This window comes from Dipodomys merriami, unplaced genomic scaffold (genome assembly GCF_024711535.1).
Source record: "Dipodomys merriami isolate MVZ:Mamm:240054 unplaced genomic scaffold, mDipMer1.0.p SCAF_98, whole genome shotgun sequence".
Taxonomy (NCBI): Eukaryota; Metazoa; Chordata; class Mammalia; order Rodentia; family Heteromyidae; genus Dipodomys; species Dipodomys merriami.
The window spans coordinates 215,749-233,949 of NW_027206601.1; the positions used below are offsets into that span (position 1 = coordinate 215,749).

At 44.8% G+C, this 18,201-nt stretch overlaps 1 protein-coding gene across 3 annotated transcripts in view; it reads right to left on the reverse strand.

Annotated features, from left to right (window-relative positions):
- CUNH7orf57 (chromosome unknown C7orf57 homolog) overlaps window positions 1-18,201 on the reverse strand; it is a 19,799-nt gene continuing 1,598 nt past the window's right edge. For all 3 annotated transcript variants that reach the window (XM_070014520.1, XM_070014521.1, XM_070014522.1), the window contains exons 3-9: window positions 12,983-13,168; window positions 11,061-11,169; window positions 8,999-9,152; window positions 5,565-5,662; window positions 4,486-4,703; window positions 2,653-2,667; window positions 1-1,040 (exon numbers count right to left, since the gene is read on the reverse strand). In XM_070014520.1, the coding sequence (XP_069870621.1) occupies window positions 994-1,040; window positions 2,653-2,667; window positions 4,486-4,703; window positions 5,565-5,662; window positions 8,999-9,152; window positions 11,061-11,169; window positions 12,983-13,168 (827 nt within the window). In that variant the 3' untranslated portion in view covers window positions 1-993. The remainder of the gene's footprint in view (window positions 1,041-2,652; window positions 2,668-4,485; window positions 4,704-5,564; window positions 5,663-8,998; window positions 9,153-11,060; window positions 11,170-12,982; window positions 13,169-18,201) is intronic.

The following is an 18,201-nucleotide window of genomic DNA, read 5'->3' on the forward strand; positions in this document are numbered from 1 at the left end:
TTATCATTTTTATTCCATATGTACAGCCATTCCCATTCTTTACATATTGCATACATATTCTTCCACAGCAACATCCTTGTGATTATACAATGGACATGTGAATGTTCCATTAAATAGCTCAGTTAGAGTTCTAATATGAAACTTGAGTTTTAGCTGAGCAAGTGCATGATAAGTCATTCCAGGAAAGAAGGTACAAATGTCTGTGACCTTATTTGGCTTCCTAAAAAAAATTAGCTGTCCAAAAAATTAATGAATTAAAGATATAAAACTTTTAAGTATATTTGAATGCAAATTTCTAATACGCAAGCAATAACTTTTATAAAACTAAAGCATTCGGCTGATTATTTCAAAGCTTTGCTTTAAGTCTATGAAAAGCACATCTCCAATGAAAGGATATAAAATAAGAAATGCTTCATATTTTAAACTGTAGTTATGCTCACAGCATTGGCAAAAAATTAAACTAGTAAATGTTATAATGTTTTCTATTAAGCATAGAAAACTTCAAGGCATAATATTTTTAATACAAACTATGTCATCATATTTTAATTTTTTTAAACAGGAAGAGTGTTTCTACAAAGATCATAGAACCAAACAATAGAAGAACAATGCTGAGGCTTATTCTGTGAGTTTCTTCCTGTTCAGAATCTCAGAGGAGGCACCCACATGGTGATGAATCCTGGAGGTGCAGTTCCAGGATGGCAGGGGGAAATGACCAGTCCTGAGAGGTCGCCAGGCTGGCAGAGTGAAAGGTCCCAGAGATCGTGGTGGTGGCACCTCCTTCTAACCCCGCGTTCAGCACCCCAGAGAAATGGGAGGGGAAAAACCAGTGTTTTCCCTAGCTGTGCCTCAGAGATAGTATGTATGCTGTGAGATATACGGTTCTGTAAGAGTCTATACTAATAAAATATAACAGGTGCCTTATAAACATAGCTTCGACCTAGTCACACCGTGGTGAGCTACTTAAAAAGTTGATCCTGAATGTGACATCTGGGTTTATTTGAGCTCTGCCGGAGTCGATTCAGATGGAGAAGCTCCTGGGCCTGCAATATCAAGTACATACAGGTAAGCATACAATTTAAATATGAAATTTTAACATTCATTTTAAATAGAAGAGTGAATGTATTTCTCACCTTTTGCCTGAGGATTATTCCTGACGTCTACACAGAAATCGAACATCCAATCCTACCTCCCAACACAAATCATGAATGGGAAAACATGTGCCCCAACTTTGACCTTGGAAGGTAAGGACAGAGCGCCCCCTTGTGGATGCTCACGCTTCCACACGTCACTGTCCCAGGCTGGAAAAGTCTCAGCAGACACAGGGACCTAAAGGAACTAAACAGTGAGAGCACCCCCACCAGGGACTCAGGCTGAGTGACCTATCGCATCCTCCTCAGATGGAGACTGGACTCGGTGTGCCACTTGTCGTTCCCCCCCCCACTCCAAAATTCCTCCCCTTCACTAATGTGGACTTCAGAGAAGCGCAGACAATCCAGCTGAGCCCCAGTGGCTCATACCTATAATCCTAGCTAGTCAGGAGGCTGAGATCTGAGCATCGTGACTGGAGACAGCCCAGGCAGCCAAATCTGAGAGAATCTTATCAGTAATTGACCAGTAAATGCTAGAAGTGTAGAGGGCAGGCTCAAGAGGCAAAGGGCCAGCGGTGCATGAAAAAGCAGTGAGAGTGAGACCCTGAGTTCAAAACAAACCAATTAAGATGGGTTTGATGCCTCAGTCCTTTCACCCTAGCTAACTGAGAGGCAGAGCTGAGATCATAGTTGGAGGCCAGCCTCAACAAAAAATTAGTGAAACCCCCATTTCAACCAATAAAAAGCTGGATGTAATGGAAAGAGCTTTTATTCCAGCTAAACAGGAAGCATAAATTGGAAGAGGGAAGTCCAGGGTGGTCCAAGAACAAGCCCAAGACCCTTTCGGGAAAAATAAACCCCAAAGGACTAGCAGCATGGCAACCAAGGGCAAGGCCCTGTGTTCAAGCACCAGTACTACCTAAACAAAACAAAACCCACCAAAAACGAAAACTAGATCAACAACAGGATCCAGCTACTCCACAACTGAGTATCCCTCAAGGGAACTGGACATTAGTAGCTTTTGAGAGAAGTACACTCTGTGTTTGCTGCAGCATCATTCACAGTAGACAAACCATGGAATCCACTCAAGTTTCAATCCACAGATAAACAGAGAAAATGGAGTGAGCATTCATACAGTGTAATACTACTCAGCCATGGAAAGAAGGCAATTTTGTGAAAACATGGATGAACCTGAAAGGCATCAGGAGAAGTGAAATAAACCAGTCTGAGAAGGACAAATCCTTCAGGACCTCACTCATATGTGGGATCAGAAAAAGCCAAACAAACAGCAGAGAGTAGCAGGGGCTGGGATTAACGGACAGAGAAGAGAGAGATGTTGGTCCTTCCTTTCCAGGAAGGAAGAGTTCGAGTCACTGAGGTCCAGCAGGGTGACTACAGTGAGTGACAGGACACTGCACACTTTCCTAGCATGGGTGGCAGGGCTGGGGAAAGGCCCTCTCGCCCTGCCCAGATCTCAGGAGGAAGGACCACATCCATTGGTTCTCTTTGTGTACTCAAGACTCTTTAAACATCCATGTGGGTCGGTTTCTCTACAAATACTCACTTGGAGGAGAAGACTCTGAAATAAAGAATAAGAACAGTGACTTTTCAGTGTAATTAAAAAAGATTAAATATTCACAAAATACAAACTTACTTAAAGTAGTAAAAACTAAGTCTGCAATATTAAAACAAAAGAAGTCATAAAGCACTTTGAACTTTGTAAAGTTCCAAAGGGCACTTTGCTAATGTTGTTCTGGGTTATTTGTTTTGTGCCAATACTGGGGCTTGAATTCAGGGCCTGGGAACAATCCCTTGGCTTTTTGACTCAAGGTGGGCACTCTACCATTTCAGCCAAAGCTCCACCTCTGTGTGTGTGTGTGTGTGTGTGTGTGTGTGTGTGTGTGTGTGTGTGTGTGTGTGTGTGTGTGTGTGTGTGTGTGTGTGTGTGTGTGTGTGTGTGTGTGTGTGTGTGTATGGGGGGGCGGAGAAAGTAAGACTTTTGAATTGCAGTCCTCAGATATCAGCCTCCTGAGTACTAAGATTACAGGTGGCATGTGTCACCAGTTCTAGCTGGGTTTGTTGTTGTTGTTTTTGAGTTGGGGTTTCACTACAGCAGCCCAAAGAGCTGCTTTGAATTTTAGATTCTCCTACCTCAGCTTCCTGAAGACTGAGATTACAGGTGTGCACCACCATGGCTGGCTAAAAGGGCAGGGTATAATTGGTAGGTTCTATTCAACCAAAACAGCAAGCAGCTAGATATAGGAAATAAGGGAAGCCCTGTGAGCAGAGAGATCTACTCACAAAAAAGGAAACAAACACGAAACAAAAAATTCTCATCAAAGAAATGAAGCCCCATGAGAAAAATAAGTTGCCTAGAAATTAATAAAGCCGTGGAAACTGAACGCTAAATATATGCATAAATGAAACACACACATGTATCTATACTCCCAGCTACCCAGGAGGCAGAGAGCCAGAGGATGGTTTCAGGCCAACAAGCCAGGCCTGGTGGCGGTGATCCCAAATACAGGGAGGCATAGATAGGAGGATTGAGAGTTCAGGGAGCCTTGTATAAAAAGTCAAGATACTGTCTGAAAACTAAGTAAAGCACTAAGGACTGGGGTGTGACTCAAGTCGTAAAGCACCTGCCTGTGAGTGCAAGGTCCTGAGTTCAAACTCTAGTAACTCTCCTCCCCACTCAAGAAATATGCATCATTTGGGGACTGTTAAAAATAAAAATGAGTCAGGGGCTGGTGGCTCACACCTGTAATCCCAGCTACTCTGGAGGTTGAGACCTGAGGATTGCAGTTTGAAGCCAGCTTGGGTAGGAAAGTCCATGAAACTCTTATCTCCAAGTTAGCACCAAGAAAAGCCAGAAGTAGAGCTGTGGCTCAAGTGACCGAGCATTAACCTTGAACTAAAGAAGCTTAGGGACTGCACCCACACCCTGAGTTCAAGCCCCAGGACTGGCACAAATAAATAAATACCAATGTGTTATCCTATCTAATTACAGAGAAAATTATAATGGAACATAGTCAAAGCTTTAGAAATGCTGATACTCAAGCAATTTTAAGTTTGAATGCAGCCTTCATGGGAAGAGAGAACTCTGTACAGAACACTAAAACTGATATTAATGGGCACATTCTTTGCACTAAATGAAGTATCAAGATTTTCAACAAATAAAAATGTGAAGTCCAAGAAGTCATGGCTTTTGCTTTCTAATAAAGATGAAAAAGCAAAATGGGCATGATTCTCATTTCCATGGGTAGCCTTAATAGTCCTGAGGATGTCTATAATTTCTAGATTCATGAGCTACATCATGACATAGGAAATCCATCTGCTGACATCACTGTTGTCGGAGCCCTGCATTAAGGGAGGCTCCGTCCAGGGTGCTCCTCACCTTGAGCTTTCTCAGAGCCTTCAGGAGCCTCTGCATCTGGTGTTGCCTCTGCATCCTTGGGCGCTTGGGAGTCCCGTGTGGACTGAGAGGACGACGTCCTGGATGTCTTCGGGGTCTTTATGTCTGAGTCTGCCCTCTGTTGCTGTAACCACTCATCCTTATAGCCATTGCTGATAAGCTTGGAGAAGTTTGTTGGTGAATTGGTTTTTTGACCAGGCCTCCAAAAAAGAAAAATGAATGGTAAACATTAAAAGGAAATCTGATAGCTGGGCACTGGTAGCTCACACCTGCATCCCAGCTAATCCAGAGGCTGAGATCGAGGAATTAGAGACTCAAAGCCAACTAGGACAGAAAAAATCCTCTAGACTCTTTCTCTAATTAACCAGTACAAAGCCAGAAGTGGAGGTGTGGCACACACACACTGAACAGTATTCAGGGAACATAGTAATAAGTTAGATGCACAGCTGTTTCTTGCTCTAGTGTTCTTTCTCCCTCCCTCTCGCCCTCCCTCCCTCTATCTATCTACCCATCCATCCATCTATCATCTACTTAGCTATCCCTTGTCTGTCTTTTTTTTCTCCCTCTCAGTTTGAGCCCAGTACTTATTATAACTGTTTTTCACCCATTTGATGAGACGCTATGTGAAGGATCAGGCAATTCACGGTATTTATTCTCACACTAAACCAGAATTCTGGGAGTAAGGAGATAAAGAAGACCCTGGGGATTTCCTCTCTAGCAAGAAAATCAACAAGGGGCATCCAAGAGCTGCAGATGGGATGGAGCCAGAGGGCTCCAGGCGGAGGCCCTGGGGACAGAGAACACCAGCCCGCAGCACAGGAGCACAGGACTGGGGGGACGTGGCCCAAAGGCGGACCTGCGCAGCATAGCCCGCCCAAGCTGTGAGGACAGGCCCACAATGGAGCTGGCGGCCAGGCTGGGCCGCGTCCGGCAGGGCTGCGCAGGGCAGGGCTGCAGCAAGGCCTCAGGCAGGGGGGATGTGGGCGCTGTCTGGCCGTGCTCAGGGTAGAGGGACAAACCCCACCCCTCCTGGCCTGCTGGTCAGGCAGCTGCTCACGCACATGGGAGGGAAGGAGAGCCGGCTTCCCGAGGATTCTTTGGAGCCCGTTGGGGTCCCCGCTTTGCTGGGGTGCTTTGCGTGGATGGCGGGCAGCTTCACCTGTGTGGAGAGACACAACGCAAACGCCAATCTCACCCACAGCACGTGCGGGACCAGACCTCTGCTGGGAACAGTCACACCAAACCAGGCCAGCACGAATCCCATTCCACGGAAAGCCTTGGCGAAAGGGGCGACGGGTCCGGAGCAGCTGCTGGCCAGGCTCTGCCGCTCACAGCTGAGATCCCAGCCACTCGGAGGCTGAGAGCTGAGGATCGGGGTGGAAGCCAGTCTGCGGAGACAACCTTACCTCCCATTAACCAGCAAAGAGCCAGACGTGGAGCTGTGCCGCAGTCACAGAATGCCAACCATGTGCAAACAAACAAAAACAACCAGGAGCATAAGGCCTTGAGTTCAAGCCCCTGCACCAGCACGTGCACGCACACCCACGCACGCACATGCATGCACACACGCGCACACACAAGCAGTTGCTATATCCAAATAGCCAATTATGAGAGGCAGACTGCACCTTGATCCACAACGAAATACAATCCACCAATACAAGGAGTAGAGTAGACACTGCTGGCTGTTTCTAAAATGCACTAGGAACAAAGGATATAAACTCTGACACCATGAATTGATGCTCTGGAAAAGCTACAAGGAATGAAAGCAGCCAGGTGTCTTAGGAGCTGGGAGTTGGGAGGGGTTGGCCCCAAAGGAGCTGAAAAAATGGGGGGTGGGCTGATGGAATTCCTCTGTACCTCAGTGGTAGTTTCATAATGTATGCCTTGTTACAACTTGTAGAGCAGGTGAGCTTTGCTGCACATAAATTATACCTTATTTAAAAAGAAAAAAAAAACTTCTATATCACTTTTTTTTTTTTTTTGTCAGTTGTTGGGCTTGAACTCTGGGCCTGGGCGCTGTCCCTCAGCTCTTCAGCTCAAGGCTAACCCTCTACCAATTGAGCCACAGCACCACTTCCGGTTTTTCTGGTGGTATATTGGAGATAAGAGTTTCATGGACTTTCCTGCCCAGGCTGGCTTTGAACCGCGATACTTATATCTCAACTTGCTGAGTAGCTAGGATTACAGGTGTGAGCCATCAATGCCCAGCTTCTATATCACTTTTATAATAACATTTTTTAAAAAACTAAAAAGAAAAACAGAAATAAATAGTAAGAGTCCGACACCCATGGCTCACACCTGTAATCCAAGCTACTCAGAAAGCTGAATTCTAAGAATCAAAGTTCAAAGCCAACTCAGGCAGAAAAATTCTGTGTGACTCTTCAATTAACTAGCAAAATATCAGAAGTAAAGTGTGGCTCACGAGGTAGAATGCCAGCCTTGAATAAAAAAAGTTTAAGGGATAGTGCCCAGGGCCTGAGTTCAAGCCCTAGTACTATTACAAGAAATAATTTTTTAAAAAATCCCTTCCAAGATGGGAGGGCAGGGATGGTAGGGGAAAAACAAAGGAGGAGGCAACAATGCTTGATAAGAAATGTACTCATTACCTCGCTCATGTAATTGTAACCCTTCTGGTACAGTATTTTCACAATAAAAACTTACTTAAAAAATCCCTTCCAATTCCCAGTCAGCCAGCAAGTAAGCAAGAACCCCAGGAATGCTGGTAACCAGCAGTGAGGAGCACATCTGCCCTAAGAACAGGCTGGCGTACAGCACACCCCAAAGACAGCCTGGGTGAGGCGAGGGAAGTGCTGATTCCCACCCCTCCCTCAGCGGCAGCAGCACAGGGACGCAGCAGCTGGCTAGGTCCATGATTTCATTCTCATTTAAGGTTCTTACTGTCTAGGCCAAGATGTCTTGCAAGACCCAGGAAGGAAATACAAGAACTGCTGTAATTGAACACACTCCACATCGCCCAACACTGTGTGCCTTCTGCTGGACATAATCAGCGTGGGTGTCTCCAAGTCAGTCATCTACCTCCTTGATGTGGTGGGGGTAGACAGGCTGGCTCTGAGCATTTGTGCAGTTTGTCTTAAGTGGCTACACTAAATCAGTCATTCATTTGGTTTGGTGGTGATATAGCATTTAACACTTTTGCATTTCTCTAGCTTTGCACAGTAAAGTCCTGGGAGCCACTAAGAGGAGGCTAGGGGATAGAAGAACTTCTAATCAAGAGGTCACAACCCATCTACCAGTCAGGGTGTTCTTGAGGTTTCCCTTGGAGAGACAAATGTTCCCTGGGATTGTGTCCTATTTCCAGAGAAATTTCAATTTAACTATAAATAAAACATGTAAAGATAATGAATACAAAGCCTGGCACTGGAGACTCACACTAATCCTAGCTACTCAGGAGACAGAGACCTGAGGATCACCATTTGAAGCCAGCCTGAACAGAAAAATCAGTGAGATTCTTGTTTCCAATTAACTAGCAAAAAGCCAGAACTAGAGCTGTGGCTAAAGTGGTAGAAAGTCAGCCTTGAGTAAAGCTAAGGTAGAGCATACACCTGAATTCAAGCCTAGTATGGGCACAAAAAGAGAAAGGTAATAAATACATATTAAATTCCCTTCCTATAATGCTAGGTGACATGTGTTATACGTTTCCTCTAGGTAAGTATTCACTAGTTAAAAACCACTTTAAAAATGCAGAAATAAGCCAGACACTAGTGGCTCATACCTGTAATTCTAGCTACTCAGGAGGCTGAGATCTGAAAATTACAGTTTGAAGCCAGCCCAGGTAGGAAAGTCTGTGAGACTCTTATCTCCAACAAACTACTTTAAAAAGCTGGAAGTAGCACTGTGTGGCTCAAGTGATGGAGCATTAGCCTTGAGCACAAACAGGCTCAGCGACAGTTCCCAGGGCCTGAGCTCAAGTCCCAAGACCGACTAAAACAAAAAAAAAAAAGCAAAAATAGCCAGGTACCAGTGGCTCAGACATATAATCCAAGCCACTCAGGATGGTTCAAAGCCAGCCTGGTCAGAAAAGTCCTCATGAGACTCTTATCTACAAATAACCACTCAAAAACAGGAAATGAAGCTATGGCTCAAAGTAGTAGAGTGCTAGTCACAAAATTGCTCAGGAACAGCGCCTAGGCCCTGATTTCAAGCCCCATGACTGACCCCCCCCCCAAAAAGTGAAAATACTGGATTGTTGGAGAACTAGATTCTGCTTATTGTATAATCTACAATTATCCAATAAAATATAAGCAAAAAAACCCCCAAAACTGTGTTCTGCCCCATAAAACCAAACCAATGATCAGAAAAGAAAATGATAACTAGACTGTGGCTACTCGCACTGTAGAGATCCACACTTAAAATGAGGACCATGTCAGCAATGTCAGCAGACACACCAGAAGCAGTAAACAGACACACATGCAATCATTCAGAGTCCCAGGAGGAAAGCAGCAGCAGGTGACATACATAGATGAGTTTCTGTCACCTTTTTTTTCTCCTCAAGTTCCTCGGCCTCTCTTTGCCAAACTGTTTTCATGTCGAAATCGAAGGGGCCTCTTCTGGATTCGTAGCTCCCGTTGGCCTGATTGGGGTTGAATTCTTCATACACCATGTAATCTGGCATGGAGACCACAGGGAGGCTGCAGGAACAGCTGGGTCAGTTACAGCCTTGCTGGCCCCTTCTCCCTTGCCCTCCTTTCTCTTGGCTTCCCTGAAGACACAGGTGGGCCTTGCCTTTCTGCTCTTGGGGAACAAATAGCTCAGCCCCTTTCCAGTGCCAGCTTGCAGAATTTCACTAAAATATTATCTACTACTTTGCCCCCTTCAATGAGCTAAAGGCTCTCCTAAATATGTACCACTATGATCCTCTCAGATAGCAATGGCCTGCTTATTTTCTGTGACATGGCCATTTACAATATGGGTACTTGAACTTCCAACTGGTCTTTGGATCAGTGACAGAAAGGAGTCAACCCTAGAGTTGCTGGTCCCCTTTCTAGCAGGTTCTAATCCATTCTGCTTCTTTTTGTTTCTTTTCGAAACTTAGCACAAAGAATTTCATTTTTTTTTAAGCAGGGGTTGGAGGCATGGCTCAGGTAGAACACTAGCCAATGGGCAAAAGCATCAAGTACCAAGTTCATGTCCCAGTCTTGGACCTAAAAACAAAGCAGGGGAAGAGTCTAATATTACATGTTTCAGGCATCCAATAAATTTTGTATATTCATTTTTTTTTGTCAGTCATGAGGCTTGAACTCTGGGGCTTGGCACTGTCTCTGAGCTCTTCAGCGCAAGGCAAGTGCCCTACCACTTGAGCCACAGCACCACTTCCAGTTTTCTGGTGGTTAATTGGAGATAAGAGTCTCATGGACTTTCCTGCCCTGGCTGGCTTTGAACTGTGATCCTCAGATCTCAGCCTCCAGAGTAGCTAGGATTACAGGCATTAGCCACCAGCACCCAGTGTGTATATTCATTTTTTGTTAAAAATAAAAACAGGTCAGAGGCTTGGCTTAGTTGGTAGAATGCTAGCAATCGAGTAAAAGCATCAGGTAGAGAATTTGAGTCCCAGTCTTGGACCTAAGAAAAGATGGCAAAGGGAAGAGTCTAATATTACATGCCTCAGGCATGTAATAAATTTTGCATATTCATTTTCTTGTGAAAAATAAAAACAAGGGATTGGAGGCCTGGCTCAGTGGGTAGAATGCCAGCCAATGAGTGAAATCGTCAAGTACCAAGTTGAAGTGCTGGTATAGGACCTAAAAAAAGAAAAAGAAAAAAGAGAAACAAAAGCTGGGCATGGTGGCTAAGGCCTGCACTCTTAGCTACTTGACAGACTTAGAATGATTTATGGTGGTTTTATATTACAGGCAAAAAAAAAGTCAGAAAGCTGCCTAAAATTAATTTTCATTTCCTTCTCAGTCCAGAAGAGGTGGGCTGGAGGATTGAGGCTGCCTAGTGACAAACAGGAATTCTTAGAAGCCTCAATCACATTGGTGAACAATAGTTTTGCATGGCCCTGCAATTATAGAAATTTAGTGTTGTTTGTATCTCTGGCACTACCTATGACTTTCATCTGTAACAAGAAGAAAGCTTTGGGGCAGACTGCTATTTTATGGCAGATACATGTGACCATGTCTACTTCCTGACCGGCAGCTTAGAGATCCACACAAAATGCTCCATGATTGCCCATCTCTGCTTTTCTGACAGCTTATGTTCCCCCATAGTGCTGGTAAAATAGTACCCAGACTTTTGTAACCACACTTGTCCTCAGTTGAAATTTAAAATTTAACTTGTGTTGGGTGCCAGCATGCCTCACACCTGTAATCCTAACTACTCAGGAGACTGAGATCTGAAGATCACAGTTCAAAGCCAACCCAAGCAGGGAAGTCTGTGAGATTCTTATCTCAAATTAACTACCAAAAAGCTGGAAGTGGTAGAGCATTAGCTTTGAGTGAAATTGCTTTGGAACAGCAATTAATCTAATGAATTTCAACTTGAGCTATTCCCCCCAGATCCCTTACACATACAAAACGTGGCTGCTTCAAGATACTTACTCGCGCTGCTGGGCAGTAGCAGGCTTGCTGTGGTGGATATACCAGTCTGGCAGGGAGTAGGTCACAGGAGAACCTTTCCTGCTCCCAGGAACAAAGTGCGTCAGCAAATCTCAAAGACAAAGGGACAGAGCTGTGTGTGATCCTGCTGTCCTGTGTGGTATCACTAGCCCTCACCAAGGGGAGCTGTGCCATCGCCCTGGGGTGGCCTCTGGGCTGAGCCACTACCGGAGCATCTCTGAGGCTCCCCTGCCTTGGCACAGGCAGACAACTGAGGATCCTGTTTGGCCTCAGACAGGACATTGCTCATGCACCCCCCACCCCCCACCCCTTCCCTCTCTAGCATGGATCCGTATAGTACATCTCAGCCATGGTCCCCACTGGCATGCAGTCTCCACAGACATAATTTCCCAGAGCCCATCCTTCCATTCTTCCAGTGCTTGCTGCTCCCCAACCCTTGGCCGCTCTCCCAGGCCAGTCTCCAAAGCTCACTGTCCTCCTCCAGCTGCTTCCAGGAAAATCTGCCCTCTCCAGGCTCCCAGATGGTGAGTTCCCAGGAGGGATTTAATCATTTAATTTGGAGCCAACTTGGGAGGCATAGCACATGGGCTCCATCTCAGACTCAGGCCAGCTCCAGACACATGTGCCCAGCTTTCTGACTCTGCTCCCTCTCCTCCTGGCTATCAAAGGACAGCTGGTAGAGCTGGAGGCATGGCTCAGTGGTAAAAGTGCCTGCTTTATAAGCACAAGGCCAAGAGTTAAAAACCCCAGTACCATGGATATTTAATTTCCCATTTTGCAGCTTGAAAACCTTTTTCATAGTTTAATACTTTAAACTTAGAGAAAACTTAGAGGAATAAGATGAATTCTTCTATACCTTCCAACCAGACTCTCTCAGAGCTACTTCATTATACTTGATTTCTTTCTCTGTCTGCCTCTCATTATTGTTACTGTCATTATAGTACTTCGTTGGGCCTGTTTTGCAGAAGGCCACACCTCCACCTCTGGGCTTTGGTGGATGTATTCAAGACAGTTCTCATGTCATCACATTGTGATGACCAAACTCAGAACATGGGCAGTGATGTAATACTCCCATCTCATTTTAGGTATTACCAAATTTGGCCAATTTCCCCACTAATTTTATTTTTTGACCAACAGCAGGGGGAAGTGCATCTTAAAAAGAGATGTCTAGCCCTTGTCCCACCTGCTGCAAGCCTAATCAATCAAGAGGATTGGTCTGGGTATTTACTTATCTTTATGTCACTACTGGCGCTTGAACTCAGGGCTCCCATTCTTGCTTAAGGCTGCCACTTAACCTTTTGAGCTATACCTCCACTTCTGGCTTTTTGATGGTTAATTGGAAATAAGGGTTTTCTCAGGCTGGCTTTGAACTGTGATCTTCAGATCTCAGCATTCTGAGTATTTAGGACTACAGTCATAAGCCACCAATGCCCAGCTTGGTCTAGATTATTTAAAATTGAAACTATGGAAATCTTGTTCCCATCTTCCCTAGGATATTCTGAGCAAGGGTAATGGCACCCAGAGGAGAAATAGTGTTTAGATGTCATCTACCCCAAAGGTAGACTGTGTTGTCCCTTAGCCCTCTGAATGTCTATTGAACTCAGTATGCCTCCATCTTTAGTATAGTCAAATATTTAGTGAAAAATAAATCTTGTATAAAAGTTGATTTTCATCAAAGATTGCACATATCCTAACATACTCATGAGCCTAAATTCCCAATGGCCTTTGGCAAAGGTTAGATTCTTGGGAGGCTTGAAGTTTGAATTGAGGGCCTAAGCACTTTTGAGGCCGGTGCTCTACCATCTGAGCCACACCTCCAACTCCTAGAGCAAATTTTTACATAGATGAGATGAGGAACAATGTCCCATCCTTGCTTTCCATGATTGAGCATGCTAGGGGCTTACCAGGTCTGCCACCTTGCTTTGCAAGCTTCACGTATTCGGAGTCTGTTTCTTTTATCCAGTACCTCCGCATCCCAGGCAAGTGTCCATTTTGTGAGTCGCCCAATTTGCTGAGCCCTGGAATCTGAGATGTTGGTGGGGCATCCACGGCCTTCTCAGAGCGCTTCGCAGGCAGGTGGTAATACCAATCTAGATACAAGTGAGGCCAGCTCACTGCCATGCTGGGCTGCAGGACAGCCACACAGAGGAGGGCTCTCTGGTCCTTCCCCATCTGTCTGCTGTGGATATCACTGCACAAGCCACACAGCAACAAGCCAGTTTTTCTATGTGCTGGTACTTGGGCTTGTACTCAGAGCCAGGGTGCTAACCCCTTAGCTTTTTCACTCAAGGAGGGTGCCCCACCACTTGAGCCTTAGCTCTACTTCTGGTTTTTGCTGGCTAATGGGATTCACAATCTCAGGACTTTCAAACTGGTCCTTAGATCTCAGCCTCTTGAGTAGGTACGATTCCAGATGTGAGCCCCCATGCCCAGCCATGGGATATGATTTGATAAACATACTACATTGAAACACTGAGATAAACCAGGTACTGGTGGTTCACACCTGTAATCCTAGCAACTCATGAAGCTGAGATCTGAGAATGATGGTTCAAGGCCAAGCAGGAAAGCTTGTGAGACTCTTGTTTGCAATTAACTACCCAAAAGCAGGAAGTGGAGCTGTGTCTCAAGTGGTAGAGCATTAGCCTTGAGCAAAAACATTCAGGGATAGTGCTCATGCCCTGAGTTCAAGCATACTGGTATACATACAAGAAGGAGAAGAAAGAGGAGAAAGAGGAGGAAGAGGAAGAGGAAGAGGAAAGAGGAGGAGGAGGAGAAAAGAAAGAAAGAAAGAAAGAAAGAAAGAAAGAAAGAAAGAAAGAAAGAAAGAAAGAAAGAAAGGAAGAAAGAAAGGAAGAAAGAAAGAAAGAAAGAAAGAAAGAAAGAAAGAAAGAAAGAAAGAAAGAAGGAAAGAAAAGGAAGAGGAAGAGGAGGAGGAGGAGGAGGAAGGGGAGAAGGGGGAGGGAAAGGAAAAGGAAGAAGAAGAGGGAGGGGAAGGAGAAGAAGAGGAAGAAGTAGAAGCCCACTGAGATATAAATTGTGTTACAGAAACAACAACCTGATTGAACATGTTTACCCATTTTATTAGAGCAGCAGAAAGCAGGTCAGAGTGAGGCCAAGATGCCCCACCTATTGAAGAGCAATACTGAGAAGCCACTGGCCAGGCCACCTCCCATGCTGCCTAGTGCCCACACCAGCCTCTGGCAGTGGCTCTACTAAAAACTGTAGAGGCCACAGGTGAAAGGTGTCAGGGTCTGGTGTTCACTGAAGAGAGCAAGGAGGGAAGGATGAGGTACTTACTTGCCCAGACTCATCACAGGTTAGGGATAGCATTTTAAAGATCCCTAAGAACTACTTAGTGGGAAAGATTGAGTTGAGGCATGATGATTATAAATGGTAGGATTTTTCTCATCAAGAAGAAACTAGGTGCAGTAGCTCAGGGGAAACAGAAAGGAGAAGAAAATGGAGGAGAGCTTGTCCTCTGATCTCCATGGTGACATGGGCCCCATGCAGAAAAAAAGAGGAGCTGAGCATGGGCCCAGTGGGGTAAGGAGGCTCTCCAAGCCTTGAGGGGAAGGTGCCGAGGATAGATGTTGCCACCCAGCTGAGGACCAGCCACGAGACTCCCTGGAGGTATTTAGTCATAGGCTGGGGAGTTCATATCAAGAGCTAGAGAGATCTGGGTGCTGGTGGCCTGTGATTCTAGCTGCTCAGGAGGCTGAGATCTAGGGATTGTGGTTCAAAGCCAGCCCAGACAGGAAAGTCTATGAGACTCTTATCTCCAGTTAACCACCAGGAAACTGGAAGTGGATCTGTGGCTAAAGTAGTAGAGTGCTAGCCTTGAGCAAAAGTACACATGGACAGCACCCAGGCCCTGACAAAAAAAGAACTAGATGGGTTAGCAAAAATCCCAAAGGCCTAGAGTTATTAGTACCTATTTATGACCCCACAGAGAGAAGAGATGTGGGGCGTTCAGGCTGTGGGTGCTTCAGATAATTCCTTCCATCTGAAATGAATTAGGCAGATGCTCAAAATAAGAGCCCACAAACTATTTTACAGCTGATTGAACACAAAATCTAGGAAAAGCAAAATAAAAAGGTATAACTCATGTAGCATACTCACTGGATATATTTAATAGCATCTATCAGCATGTACTGACATAGATTTAGAAAACTCACAATCAGACACAATGCCTGCTGTGTGGTAGATGGGATGGCAATTTTATGTGTTCATTCGGCTGGAGCACTGTACCTACATAACAGACATCATTCTAGATGCATTTGTGAAGGTAATTTTGAGATGAGATTCATACTTAAGTCAGTGGACTTTGAGCAAAGCAGATGGCCCTCCAAAATAGGGATGAGCCTAAATTTAACAGTTGAAGGTCTAATTAAAAAGAATGCGATCCCCCAAGGGAGAGTGAATTCTGCCTGCAGATGGACTTCAAATCTGAAATGCAACTTACTGCCTCCCCTGGTCTCCAGCTCACCACAGATTTCATATTTGTTATTCCCTCCCCATGAAAACCAAGTCTTTAAAATAAATCTCTGGGCTGGGAAGGTGGCTCAGTGGTAGAGCGCTTGCCTTGCATGCATGAGGCCCTGGGTTCGATTCCCCAGCACCACATAAGCAAAAAGGAAAAAAGCTGGAAGTAGCACAGTGGCTCAAGTGGTAGAGTGCTAGCCTTGAGCTGAAGAGCTGAGGGACAGTGCCCAGACCCAGAGTTCAGGCCCACGACTGTATCCCCCCAAAAACCCAAAACAAACAAACAAAAAAAAACAAAATAAATCTGTGTGTGTGTGTGTGTGTGTGTGTGTGTGTGTGTGTGTGTGTGTGTGTGTGTGTGTGTGTGTGTGTGTACACGTGTGCTAAATGTGCTGGCTGACCAGGATTCTTCAGAAGCAGAGTACTGAATATACCAATTAACCATAGTACACAAACCAAGTCATCCTGTGAATCTTTCTGAAAGTTTACACATTGACTTTGTACTTGGAATCACAACTGCATAAAAATGAGTGGTATTTAACCTGGAAAATCTTTTAAATAACTGAAGGATACTAACCAGCTAAATCGGCTCCTTTCTTAAAAAGAAGAAGAAGAAGAAGGAGAAGGAGAAGGAGAAGGAGAAGGAGAAGGAGAAGGAGAAGGAGAAGGAGAAGGAGAAGGAGAAGGAGAAGAAGGAGAAGGAGAAGGAGAAGGAGAGGAAGAAGGAGAGGAAGAAGGAGAGGAAGAAGGAGAGGAAGAAGGAGAGGAAGAAGGAGAGGAAGAAGGAGAGGAAGGAGAGGAAGAAGGAGAGGAAGAAGGAGAGGAAGAAGGAGAGGAAGAAGGAGAAGGAGAAGGAGAAGGAGAAGGAGAAGGAGAAGGAGAAGGAGAAGAAGAAGAAGAAGAAGAAGAAGAAGAAGAAGAAGAAGAAGAAGAAGAAGAAGAAGAAGAAGAAGAAGAAAGAAGAAAAGAGAATGAAAAAAGTTTAGAAAATGGCACAAAGATCAGAGAAAATCAATTTAAGGATTAGGAATCAGAGTTTAACAGCTCAAATATTCCTCCTTTAGAAGAAGGGCATTCAGTTTGTACTTTATTTTTCCTCTCTCTGTTTTGCTTACTAATTAATCCACAGAGAACAGTGTGTCTCCTACCCTCTCATTACTGGAAGATTTGAATTCTAATCCATCTCTAAATGTATGCAAAGGAGGAGAGCTCAGAAAGTGAGGGCTCAAGTTAGAAAGAACCTACTCTCACAACCTAACAGAGAGACCGACAGACAGAGAGACAGAGACAAAGACAGAGAGACAGAAACAGAGAGAAAGTTAAAGGGATCTTTGAGCTTTTATCACATTTGTATAACATTAGATCATTTACTGTCTGATTGCTTGTCTTTCTATGACTTTCCCTTCATACTCATAAGCTTTATAGTAGCGCCAGTGCTAGGTGCTGTCCTTCAGCTTTTTTTGCTCAGGGTTAGCACTCTACCATTTCAACCACACCTCTACTTCCAGCTCTTTGCTGATTAATTGGAGATAAGTGTCTTACAGACTTGTCTGTGATCCTCAGATCTCAGCCTCCTGTGTAGCTAGAATTACAAATGTAAACCACCAGTGCCTGGCTTCCCTTATTTGATCAGTGAAGAAATACAGACTATTGCGAAAGAGAGTCAAACTTAAGATCACCTTGCTCTTCTGGTGCTCACAGGGGACCAGGCTGCTTTATCTAGTCTGTGAAGCCTCAAACAATAAGTTATTTGCTTGGTGTATAATATATGCTGCATTTTCCTGGTCAAAAAATGGGGTGGTAATCCCTGAGAGGTGTCTAGTGAGGTTCAATGTACAAGTGTATATAAAGTCCTGGGAGCAGCACCTGGCACATGTTAGTATCTATTAGTGGTGTTCATATAGATGAGACCTCTACCTAAGGCATCAAGAAATCACAAACACCTGGCACCGCTGGCTCACACCTGTAATCCTAGGTAGGTACTCAGTACACTGAGATCTGAAGACTGAGGTTTGAAACTAGCCAGGGCAAGAGAGTCACTGAAATTCTTATTTCAAATTAATTACTAAAAAATCTGGAAACAGAGCTGTGCCTCAAGTGGTAGCATACTAGCTTTGAGCACAAAAGCTTAAGGACAGATCTGGAGTTTGAGCCCCAGGACTGGCACAAAAAAAGAGAGCAAGGAGAGAGTGGGGGAACAAATCCCATGAAGCTGTGCACAGTGGCTCATGCCTGAAATCCTAGCTACCGAGTTCTAAAGATCCCTGTTGGAAGCCAGCATGGGCAGACAAAACTGGAAGTGGAGGAGTGGTTCAAATGGTAGAGCACCAGTCTTTAGCAAACATGCTCAGAAAGAAGAGGCCCTGAGTTCAAGCCCCAGTATTGAGAGAGACAGAGACAGAGATCTAGATCGATCACAGGAAGACAGGAAGGCTCCAAAAGCCAAAGCAGGAGATATGAACAGGTCAGACCTGATGAACAATGCACCACCCCCAGCTGGGTTTCCAGCACAGCCATGGCACCACCAACATTGGTCACAGTCAGAGTCCTGACGGTGCAGTTAAGTATGGAAGGGTCACATTTTGTTTTCCTTCTGAACAGACTGTGCAGATGTGGTTGGCTCAACTGATCCCTCTCAGCT